The 12,743-nt window shown below is 36.9% G+C and overlaps 1 protein-coding gene across 7 annotated transcripts in view; it reads right to left on the bottom strand.

The window, feature by feature from the left end:
• Positions 1–1,162: 1,162 nt before the first annotated feature.
• NAA35 (N-alpha-acetyltransferase 35, NatC auxiliary subunit) overlaps positions 1,163–12,743 on the bottom strand; it is an 89,736-nt gene continuing 78,155 nt past the window's right edge. For 6 of the 7 annotated variants that reach the window (XM_006066836.3, XM_044940244.1, XM_006066834.3 and 3 more), the window contains 6 exons: positions 7,557–7,693; positions 6,486–6,553; positions 5,508–5,648; positions 4,990–5,112; positions 2,348–2,428; positions 1,163–1,556 (listed from right to left, as the gene is read on the bottom strand). In XM_006066836.3, the coding sequence (XP_006066898.2) occupies positions 1,497–1,556; positions 2,348–2,428; positions 4,990–5,112; positions 5,508–5,648; positions 6,486–6,553; positions 7,557–7,693 (610 nt within the window). In that variant the 3' untranslated portion in view covers positions 1,163–1,496. The remainder of the gene's footprint in view (positions 1,557–2,347; positions 2,429–4,989; positions 5,113–5,507; positions 5,649–6,485; positions 6,554–7,556; positions 7,694–12,743) is intronic. The other variant, XR_006550077.1, reaches the window with a different exon arrangement.

Here is a 12,743-nt window from a genome sequence, read left to right as displayed (position 1 = left end):
CTCAGGCTCTTGGCTGTCCGCCAGATCTTGCTGCCTCATTTAGCCTCTTTGCGTTTTGAATTCTTTCTTCTGTTGCCTCTTTCTACCATTTTTCTTGTTTAAAGTAATCAGAAATTACCAGCCAGAAACTGTTTTCTTTCTCAGAAAACTAACCAAATAGAAGGCAACAGATATATTCTTTATCTCTTTATAGCTCATTTCTTTTGTACAGACTACTGTTTTTTTTTTAAAGACTTCTGGATTCTGAGATTTCAATGTCTACTGGCTGTTCCTAGATAACACGTTTATCACCACTCTTGGTAAAAGAGAGCCTGTCTGCCTCAGGAGCTGATAAGAGAGGAAGTCACGAATATTCTTACTCTACAGTCGGCTCTACTATAGTAGGCAAGATTTATGCAGGTTAGCTGCTTTAAGATATTTCCAGAAATAAAGTTTCAATAAGACATCTGCAAGAAAGGTGTCAAATAGGAATTCAGATACTTGAAACTCAGAACCCTTTTAACCATAAAGGAAATACAAAACACTTGCTGGTTTTAAGCCAAGCCAAAGGCTCAGTGTAACTCCTGCTAACAACACTGTCTTGTTAATAGTAGGACCAAAGGAAAGGCCCCCAGAGATCACGGCAATATGGCACAGAACAGCAGAGCAGACGGGGGAGGAACTAGCAGCAAAGGAAGAATGCTGGGGCCATTGGCACTGGGCACTTGTAGGTACAGGTGAATTTAAGTCAATTTGCAGAGCCAGAGGATGCTGGAAAGGCCCCACTTGAAAATGTTTCATGGGTTAAACTAAGTGGTAATAAAAAGCAGCATGTCATGTTTAAACCTAACCCTATAATATCACTAGCAAACATGATGTGTAATCTTTTTTTAAAAAACTGCCAAAACTAACAGTTAAAAGGATTAAAAAAAAAATTCTGGTATATAATTTAAGATACTGTGACACACAAAATCACAATCCCTGCGTGACTTAATATCGCTATATAGCTAGGAGGTCCCCCCAAACCTCCCTTAAGTGTATTTAGCCCAAATCCCAAGTGAGTGTTTACTAAATCCCTTGATTTGAAACTTTTAATTTGTTTGAACTGCTCAAATATTAAGAGTAAACACCTTCAATTCTTAACACGTATCAACAAAGTGCTATTGTTTTTCATCTCCAATAGTGCATTTTTTTGTCAAGAAATTTATTAACCTTTACAAACACTATTTTCACTCATAAAAAATGATTTATGATTAAATCTGTAATAAAACCATATAACATTCATCAATGCATTCGATAAGACTAGTTTCATCCATGGAACATAATAAACCACTTTAAAACAGCAGTTTTCATTCACGTCATATAAGGCTATCAAATTAAAAGTATTCCTTATAATGGGTTGTTATCCAAGAAATCCATTTCACTTCACGTTATGTGGTAAGACTGACGGACAGATCCTCTAAGAACAGAATCTGAAAGTAGACTCCACCCTTTTGGTCACCTTTTCAGTCTTTCTCTCAAACAAGTTTCACAACAGGAAAATATTTGTGAGCAGAGAAATCAAATTCAGGAGGAACCTGTGAAAACAAAGTCAATGTATCTTATACATATTTAGACAGTAAACAAAATAAAGACTTTTAATTTTAGACTCTTGTGTTTAGAAACAAGGAAATGAAAATGATTTAGCTTATCTCTGCATCTGTGAAGGTCATTAGAAAACATGCTGACCAACGGTTTTCTATTTTTAGAGAATACTTAATGAAAACAGACTTAAATTACAGGAAAAGGTCATGGGTCAGCGCTTTCTTTTAGTCCTATGGTAGCTGCTACTTCTGAGCAATGAAATGAGTCACTGGTAAAGCAGAGGCGATAAGAAAGAGGGATAACAGAAAAGCAGTGGGAGCAAACAAATAGAGGTATGTATTATATAATGGACAGATGCCACCAGAAATGGCTCAATGGTTGGCCTCTTACTTCTGCACCCAATGTTGATACAGCACCAATGAAACACCAACCAAGGGAGGCTTACAAAATCTTCCATCTCCCAAGCCATTATTTATTTTTTGAAGCATTCACTTTTCTAAAAGTGGATGACTTTTTAAATAATTCCCATAAATTGGTTTTCACACATTTTCTTTTGTTACCTCAAGTCATTCAGTAATTTATGTGGAAGGGCAGAGCAAACTTTAGAGATTTTAAGTCAACAAAATCTGTAAGTTTCAAGGCAAAATGGCAAGCTCCAATTTATTTTCTGCCACTGAATCTCTTTTAGAATCATCTTTGTGGGCATTTTGACTTTTTTGTAGTATTTATTCATCTTACTAAAAAAAAATGAAGTTTATAACAATTGAATAACAATATATTTTACCTTGGATTCCTTTTTGTGTCCTCCTGCCAGTAACTTCATAACCACAAAGTTGGGTTTGGCAACCTTTAAAATTCTATTGACCTAAATAATGAACAACATTAAGCTATCAAAACATAAAATTCATAGTCAAAATATATTGACTTATAGATACCAATAGGAATGTGGCACAAAATAAGTGTATTTTATTAAAATGAAAGCAACTTCAAAATATGAGTACCACCATGTATCTTTTAGTAACAAAGAACTCCAGTTTACTATCATGAAAACTTGAAAGGACTACTGTATCTTGTTTTCATTAAAACAAAAAAGCATTACATTGTGAAGTCCTGTAAAGACAGTACAACATGTTTAGGGCACAGAATCTAGAGTTAAGCCGTCTAGTTTCAAAGTCCACTTTTGCCACTTATTAGCTATGAAACCAGAGAAGGCAATGGCACCCCACTCCAGTACTCTTGCCTGGAAAATCCCATGGATGGAGGAGCCTGGTGGGCTGCAGTCCATGGGGTCGCTAAGAGTCGGACGCGACTGAGCGACTTCACTTTCACTTTTCACTTTCATGCATTGGAGAAGGAAATGGCAACCCACTCCAGTGTTCTTGCCTGGAGAATCCCAGGGACAGGGGAGCCTGGTGGGCTGCCGTCTCTGGGGTCGCACAGAGTCGGACATGACTGAAGCGACTTAGCAGCAGCAGCAGCAGCAGCTATGAAACCTCTGCAAGTTTTCTAACCTCTCTGTCCTCACTTCCTTCATTTGTAAAAACGGGGATATAATTTACCTATCCCGCAAAGATTTGTGAGGACTGAGTTAACACATATTATGAACTGAAACTCACGCCTAGCAGGCAGTAAGTGTCCTTTAACTGGTATTTCTGACAACCATTTGTCCAAAACGTTTCCCCTGAAAATATGAAACAATGGAATGGAATACTCACTTCTCTTTAAGAGGGAGTAATGGGTAACTTGAAGAAAAAAAAAAATTGCCTGCTTCTTACTGACCTCACTTGACACATCACCTCAAGTTCAGGAACTGCTGCCCCCAGCTCCATATCACATACCCACTCACCTACATAACTACTCCGTTCGGGCATCCAAAAGTCATGTTCAAAACTGAGCTCCTAACCTTCCCAGCCCTGCCTCCCAACGAGTTCCATCCTCAGTCTTCCCCCTACAACTCAATCCAACCAGATGGTGCTCAGGCCAAAAACCTCAAAACCACCCTTGACTCCTATTTTTCTCTAACTCCACCTCCAATCCATCAGTCAATCCCACTGGCTAGACCTTAAAATTTATAGAGAATGCAATCACTTCTGGTACACTGGCACTACCATCTTTCATCTGGATCATAGCCATGGCCTCTAACTGGCTCCCTGGATTCTATCCTTGGTTTCACCAGTCTATTTTACCAACACAGTGGCCAGCATGGTGATCCTTTAGAACAAAAGTCAGATCTGGTCACATTAAAACTCCAACAGCTCAACCCTGTGCTCACCTCACTCCAGCACACAGCCCTGGGCTGTTATTCAAATACTCCAGGCACACTCCTGCCTCTGTACCTTTACACGTATGGATCCCTCTGCCTAGAAGGCTCCATTCCTGGGTGGTCATATGACTTGCTTCTCTACCTTCTTCCAAGATTTGCTCAGAGGCCAACTTATTTAAAAATGTCTAATCCCTTCCACTTCCATACCTCCGGGAGCATTCACTATCTCTATTCTCAGAAGAAAAATCTCTTTTAAGGTTTTTCTTCATAGTACTTCTGATCTTCTAATAGACTATTTTACTGCCTGCCCCCCACCCCCCGCCCCTAGAAGGGTCCAGATTTCTGTTTTTCCCCCCCCTGCTAGAATATACCAGAGTACTTAGGACATAGTACACACTCGACAATATCTGTATATTCATCAATTCCCACATGTACACAGGTATCTGTAAGGTAAATCCCAAGAAGCAGAATTTCGGGGCCTAGGCACCTGTGATTTTTGACAGATTGCTAAAATACCTTTCATGGAGGCTATATCAAGATATACCCCCCAAAATGGTCAGTGTGTTACAGGTAATTCTCATTTACAGAATAAATACATTTCAATAAAATTAGGTTATATAGTAAATTAATGAAATTCATAAGAGGCTGAAACAATATTTTGTATTTTGCAAGTTCTAAGCTCTGTAGAATGATACTCAAAATAGTCTTCAAAACAATAGGCTTTATTTTAAATGGTCAAATAGAATAAGGTTGTTTTTACTTCCTGTGATAACTGACCAGATCATTTTTTAGATTTAAGATTTATATAATTATATTTTAATAAACTACAGATTAAAAATTTTTTAATTTAATGTTAACATTACTGAGCTGTAGATCAATCTGGGTCTTATTTCTATTCTTTCAGCTTTATGGTTCTAAGTCTTAATTTCTCTTTGCACTGATTTCTAAATTTACACAAAGGAGATATTAGTATCACTTCTTTTATCATATAATTTTAAGTCTGACAAGGTCAGGTTAGCAAAGTGATTGAAATCCTTAGCAGAAGCATGATAGTCTTCATTTATTAATACTATAAGTTCATTTTATAATTAAACTGTTATCCAGTAGTAAGTGATGTACTTCCTGACAAACTTCCTGTAGAATAACCGTGACTGCAGTTTTACCTCATGGTCTGGGTTTGGGATATTTTCCAGTATCATTTTTGCCTGCTGAAAGTGCTTACTAGCTGCCACATACAGTTCTGGAGACTGAGGAGGAGGGCTATATTTATTGAGGTCAGACATTTCCTAAAAAGGAAGAAATACTATTATTTAAAATATGTTTAATGTGAAAAAACTCTAAAATACCTTTTTAAATTAAAGAATTCTATATTGATTATCCATTCACATATGGACACTAGAGCAAACACTCTGCATGTCCTGGTTTTTTCCTATTCAATTTTTAACCTTTATATACCATACTTCATATTATTCTCATATTTAAATAACTGTTAATATGATGAGTATACCCAACAAAGTCAAATAATATTCATACTATTTAAAACTGCTATTTCATCCCTTTATCTCACTGGTCCAATAACAGTTTCACTTGACTATTTCAGCAAAATGGCTAGGTACAAATAGCACATCTCCAAGAGGGTCTAAGACTAAAACTGTGCAATTATTCTCAGCAGCAGGTTCACCTTGAACTGCAGATAGTGCACTGGTGGTGGTGTCATTACACTGTTGAATGGAGCAAATCTGTGCTCATATCGCACTTGTTCACTATCAAGCTCAAACTTGGGTTTTCGTACTTTGCCATCCATGTCAAAAGCTACCATGGTCTACAGTACAAAGAGAGAGAGAGAAAGATGATAACAGTATGAAAATGTGAACATCTTCATTAATAGAGAGCAGAAAATAAGAAACAGCTATTTATACACAGTTAATCAAAACAAGGCCCAGAAATCAAAAACAGGAAGAGAAAAACGCTTTAATATTCATTTTTATATTCTGCACAATCTTTTATATGAAAAATGTTCATGTTTCAGTGTCTAATATTTTAATTTCCCCAGTGAAACTGTACCGCATGCATATTCTTCTTCTTAAGGCTCTTGTAACAGCTTAGAAAACTTCAAGTAAAAGCTCCTGAAGAAAAAGTAATATATCATTTCTCTAAGAAAAGCACTGATCCTGTTTTCCAAACAGAATTCCATGTTCTATTTTATGTATTTTAGTATGTTTCCTCGAGTTACTATCTCCTGAAAATGTCTGCTTTGCTTAAATTAAGCCTTTCATTATGGAGCTTGCCCCTTTCCTAACTAACATACTTCTAAAAAACTCTGGAACCCATCTCTTCCAAGAAACCTTTTCTGATCATCAATCAGAAGTCAACGCTTCCCTCTCTTAATATCTATGCCACATATATGTCATCTGGTCTAACATTAACTAGGCACTTGAGACAAGGATCACATCAGATTAGACTTGGTATCTCGCAATGCACCTAGTACAAGACATCTGACATATGACAAATGTTCAGTATTTGTTAAATTAATAAAACCACTGGACTTGGATAAAAGGTCATTTTTAAGCAGACAGTAAAAATGAAGGTTAAATTAGAAACTAGAATCACAGGAGAGTTCATTTTAGTTTAATAATAAAATAGCAATGTAGTAACTTACTTTAAACATTCCAGCACACATGTTCTGATATGCCTGGCTCATTGTGATCTCTCGGCTCAATGGGCGAACTATAATTAGAAAGAAAATTATCCAAATTCTTTTCCCTCCTCCTCTTGCATTACTGCAGAAGAAATCTATATTAAAAAAAAATCTTCTATCTTGTTTACCAAACTAAAATATTAAAAAGTTTGTTCCCACAGGCTAAATTTTACAGCTCAAATCTACAAATAATAAAATAGAGCTAAGGTTAGACAGTAATTGTGTTCCCCAAACTGTAAGATTTCAGTATAAATTAACTGTAATTTTTTCTCAAGTCACAATACAGAGACAATTTCTTATTACAGGAAAGCCATGAGTACAGTCATTTAATGACCCACACTCAAACTGTTGAATCTGAAGGGAACACAAAGCACTATTTTGTAATGACTGTAGTCTATCTGTACCAGCCCATGAGTGATTAATAGGGTAGTCCCCTGGAAACACTTCTTTCTTCTCATGGTCCTTGGGCAGTGTATGGTCATCTTTTTGTTTGACTGTTATAGCACCACTCCAGATTTCCTTCCTTCCTGAGCTGTCAGCCTTCTGTCAAAAAGAGTATCAAAAGTCTCCTGCTGTCTTGTTCCTCATCTTATTCCATGTGGTTACTACTTCTTGTCTTTTGACACATGAAATAGGAATGAAGTAAAAGAAAAGCAAGGAAAGAAACCAAAAGGATTCTACCACTAATACTGTGACTCAGTTTCTACCCCAGTATCTTCTGAAGGGAAGGTGAGTGAGTGAGTGAAATTTGCTGAGCTGTGTCTGACTCCAAGACCACATTGATTATAGCCTGCCAGGCTCTTCTGTCCATGGAATTCTCAGCCAGAATACTGAAATGGGTGGCCATTCCCTTCTCCAGGGGATCTTCCCAACCCAGGGATTCCGCACTGCAGGCGGATTCTTTACCAGCTGAGCCACCGGGGAAAAGATGGTGAAAATAAAAATATAATGACTAATTCATCCATTATTTGATGAAATTAAAGTACATTCCAGTGTTACTTATTTCTTAAGTTTAAAAACAATTCCCATCACCTTTCTTCTTTTTTTTTGTTTTTTTACTACTACGGCCTTTCTGCTGCTCTTCCATTATCCTTTCCTCTGCCATCTGAGAGCCATCGGCACGACTTAATGTCGACATCAACCAGGCATAAAGAAATTCAGAGAGATACCTTAATGGAAAGAAAATGTTAGTTAATGATAGATGTCTAAATGAGAGCCTGGTCAACACATGCACTAGTACTAATAAAGAGATATTTTTTTAAATAATGTTTTAAAAGTTTTTTGTTTTAAAACAAGATTATTCAAATAGATAATTGATAGGTTAGATCTTTAAAAAATGACCATTACAAATAATTAACTTTCCCTATCCTGTTGCCATACAATATGGAAATTTTCTTGTTGCCACACAATATGGAAAATATACTACAATGATATGAGTTTTACAACTTTTCAAAAGGTTTTTGGAGGGGGTACAAATCAGGGGTATAGGATAACAGATACAAACTACTATACATAAAATAACCAACAAGGATTTACTGTATAGCACAGGGAATTACACTTATTATCATGTAATGACCTACAATTAAATATAATCTGCAAAAGTACTGAATCATTATGCTATACACTTGAAACTAACACAATACTGTAAATCAACTATACTTCAATTAAAAAAGACTTCTTGGTAATTACATATATCAGTAAATCAAATGAATGTCCAGCAAATTGTTTTTACTGTATCAATATAGGTCACATTTCACCTAAACCCATTAACGAATTTCTTATTTTCTTATTAATTACAAAAGGAAACAAATACAGAACAAAAATTACATGCATTAGACAGAATGATTCTAAAACATTAAAAACATGCAAGCATATAATCTACTTGAGTTTATTCAATAAAGAAATGTGAGACAGATTATCTCACCAGGTACTAAATTCTTGTAAGTTTAAAATGGCAAATAATACTTTCTCTTAGGCCAGAAAAATAGTTCAAATCTAGGATATAAATATATATTCCTTGATTAAGGACCACTACTATATTAAATGAAAATCAAAGATCTGTAAGAAATTTCATGATCAAGTTTGTATGACACATTCTGAAAATTTCTCAAACAGTTATAAGGCAGGTTATACTATTAAAACATGTTAAAAAAAAACATTTCAAAGCAAAGGAAGAGAACTCCCTGGCAGTCTGGTGGTTAGGACTTGGGTGCTTTTACTGCATGGCCCGTGTTCAATCCCTGGTGAGGGAACTAAAATTCCGCAAGTCATATAGCACAGCCAGAAAAAAAAAAGGCAAAACAAATGAAAAGATACACCTGGAATGACTTAGGCACTTTATTTTAATGCTAAACTGAGCACTATGCCTCCTGGCACCTAAAGCAAACCAGGAAATCTGAGTAGAAAAAGTATATAGAAAGTACAATTCTATCTGATTAGAAAAAGTATGTTTTATGTGGAGAGAAAAGAATTCCTGGCAATGAATTTAAGAAAAGCACTTATTATAAAATCCTTGTAAAAAATAAAAATGAATTTTCCCCCCATCACACTATAAAATGAGGATGTGTAACCTACCTTAACTCAAAGAGACGATTTCTATAGAGAACTAATGCTACATTCTACCTTCTGACTACCTAACCCAAGGACAGATGAGTAAAGGGGAGAGCTGGCATAATTCAGGCCTTTCATTTATCAGATCTACCAACAAGCTTTTTACTAACTGCTTTATCAAAATTAATATACAATTTTATCTAAAGAGAGTCAAAGAGCTAATATTCTATACCAGTTCTCAACTGTGATCTCAGGACCAGCAGAAGTCTCACCAGCAAAGCAGTTATAAATGCGAATGACTTGGTGGGGCGGGGAGGGGGGGGGTCCTACCCTAGGCCTACTAAACCAGGAACGCCAGAACAACAGAGCCCAACAAGTTGCTTTCCAAGTTATTATGATGCATGTTAAATTTAAGAATTTTTTTTTTAAAACCGATTTTTAGGGTCCACATGCTTTAGGGATCACATTCAGAAAGATCAACAATATGTATTTTATAAAAATGCTGGAGCCCACTACAGCTCAATTCCAGAAAAATAAATGACCCAATCAAAAAATGGGCCAATGAACTAAATAGACAGTTCTCCAAAGAAGACATACAGATGGCTAACAAACACATGAAAAGATGCTCAACATCACTCATTATCAGGGAAATGCAAATCAAAACCACTATGAGGTACCATTTCACACCAGTCAGAATGGCTGCGATCCAAAAGTCTACAAGTAATAAATGCTGGAGAGGGTGTGGAGAAAAGGGAACCCTCTTACACTGTTGGTGGGAATGCAAACTAGTACAGGCACTATGAAGAACAGTGTGGAGATTCCTTAAAAAACTGGAAACAGAACTGCCTTATGATCCAGCAATCCCACTGCTGGGCATACACACTGAGGAAACCAGAAGGGAAAGAGACATGTGTACCCCAATGTTCATCGCAGCACTGTTTATAATAGCCAGGACATGGAAGCAACCTAGATGTCCATCAGCAGATGAATGGATAAGAAAGCTGTGGTACATATACACAATAGACTATTACTCAGCCACTAAAAAGAATACATTTGAATCAGTTCTAATGAGGTGGATGAAACTGGAGCCTATTATACAGAGTGAAGTAAGCCAGAAAGAAAAACACCAATACAGTATACTAACACATATATATGGAATTTAGAAAGATGGTAACAATAACCCTGTATACGAGACAGCAAAAGAGACACTGATGTATAGAACAGTCTTTTGGACTCTGTGGGAGAGGCAGAGGGTGGGATGATTTGGGAGAATGGCATTGAAATTATGTATAATATCATATATGAAACGAGTCACCAGTCCAGGTTCGATGCACGATACTGGATGCTTGGGGCTGGAGCACTGGGACGACCCAGAGGGATGGTATGGGGAGGGAGAAGGGAGGAGGGTTCAGGATGGGGAACACATGTATACCTGTGGCAGATTCATTTTGATATATGGCAAAACCAATACAATATTGTAAAGTTAAATAAAATAAAATTAAAAAAAAAAAATGCTGGAGCCCAATCTGTAATACTAAAACTAAACAGCAGTTAAAACTAACATCAAAGTAGACCAGGATACTTATAAGCAGAAATAAAATTTATTTTGTTAGCAAGAAATGAATCTGCTCAAATATATAGGTAAATTTCTATTCAAGTATTTATCTGAATATAATTCATCTGCCAATTCTTTGTGTCAAAGAGCATATAAAAATTGTATTTTGAGCAATCAAGAGCACAAAAGCTTCCAATCAGCTGCCTCAAACAACAAAACTTGAGCACAATCCTCTACAAAATGCCTTATTTGAACAGGAGTGTCCAGTATGAATTAATGAAAAAAAAAATCCCAAGTAGCTATAACACCTGTTGGTAAGAGCTGTTACCTACATAAATGTTGGAGAATATACAAAATAATATTTTTCTCACATAACTATATTGATGCTCCAATTCATTTTCATAACCAAGAATTACCTGCTAAGAGCCCTAGCAACCATAACAACAAAACCATCTTAATGGTTATGTTGTTCAGCTGCTAAGTCATGTCTGACTCTGTGACCCTATGGACTACAGCACACCAGGCTTCCTTCCCTGTCCTTCACTATCTCCCACGGTTTGCTTAAACACCTGTCCATTGAGTCAGTGATGCTATCTAACCATGTCATCCTCCATCACCTCTTTTTCCTCCTGCTCTCCATCTTTCCCAGCATCAGGGTCTTTCCAATGAGTCAGCTCTTGGCATCAAGTGGCCAAAATACTGAAGCTTCAGTTTCAGTATCAATCCTTCCAATAAATATTCAGGGTTGATTTCCTTTAGGATTGACTGGATTTATCTCCTTGCAGTCCAAGGGAGTCTCAAGAGTATTTTCCAGCATCGTTCGCTTGTGGTCTGCGTTCTTTATGGATGTCCAACTCTGAGATTCATACGTGACTACTGGAAAAACCATAGCTTTGACTATACGGACCTTTGTTGGCAAAGTGATGTCTCTGGTTTTTAATATGTTGTCTAGGTTTGTCGTAGCTTTCCTTCCAAGGAGAAAGCATCTTCAAATTTCATGGCTGTAGTCACCATCCTCAGTGAGTTTGGAGCCCAGGAAAATAAAATCTGTCCCTGTTTTCACGTTTTCCCCTTCTTTAGCCATGAAGTAACAGGACCGGATGCCATGATCTTAGTTTTTTGAATGCTGAGTTTTAAGGCAGCTTTTTCACTCTCCTTTTTCACCTTCATCAAGAGGCTCTTTAGTTCCTCTTCACTTTTTGCCATTAGAGTGGTATCATCTGCAGACACTTCTCCTAGCAATCTTAATTCCAGCTTGTGATTCATCCAGCCGGGCATTTCACTTGATTCACTCTGCATATAAATTAAATTAGCAGGGTGACAGTATACAGTCTTGACATTCTCCTTTTCCAATTTTGAATCAGTCCATTGTTCCTTGTCTGGTTCTAATTGTTGCTTTTTGACTGCATACAGGGTTCTCAGGAGATAGGTAAGGTAGTCCCACCTGTTTATGAATTTTCCAGTTTGTTGTGATTCACACAATGAAAGGCTTTAGCATAATGAATGAAGCATAGTTGTTTTTCTGGAATTCTTTTGCTTTTTCCATCACCCAACAAATCTTGGCAATTTGGTCTTTGGTGCTGCTACCTCTTCAAAATCTAGCTTGTACATTTAAAAGTTCTCAGTTCAGGTACTGCTGAAGCCTGGCTTGAAGGATTTGAGCATCACCTTGCTAGCATGTAAAATGAGTGCAATTGTATGGTAGTTTGAACGTTCTTTGGCATTGCCCTTCTTTGGGATTGGAAGAACTATTGAGCTTTTCTAGTCCTTTGGCCACTGCTAAGTTTTCCAAATTTGCTAACACTGAGTGAGGCACTTGAACAGCAATATCTTTTAGAATTTTAAAAAGATTATCTGGAATTTTATTACCTCCAGCAGCTTTGTTTGTAGTAATGCTTCCTAAGGCCCACGTGATTTCACAGTCCAGGATATATGGCTCTAGGTGAGTGACCACACTATCATGGTTATCTAGGTCATTAAGATCTTTTTTGGTATAGTTCTTCCATATATTCTTGCCACCTCTTCTTAGTGTCTTCTGCTTCTGTTAGTTACTTACTGTGTCTGACCTTTACTGTGCCCATCTTTGCATGAAACGTCCCCTTGATATCTCCAAT

Source organism: Bubalus bubalis, chromosome 3 (genome assembly GCF_019923935.1).
Source record: "Bubalus bubalis isolate 160015118507 breed Murrah chromosome 3, NDDB_SH_1, whole genome shotgun sequence".
NCBI lineage: Eukaryota > Metazoa > Chordata > Mammalia > Artiodactyla > Bovidae > Bubalus > Bubalus bubalis.
This window is presented reverse-complemented; position numbering and strand designations above follow the sequence as displayed.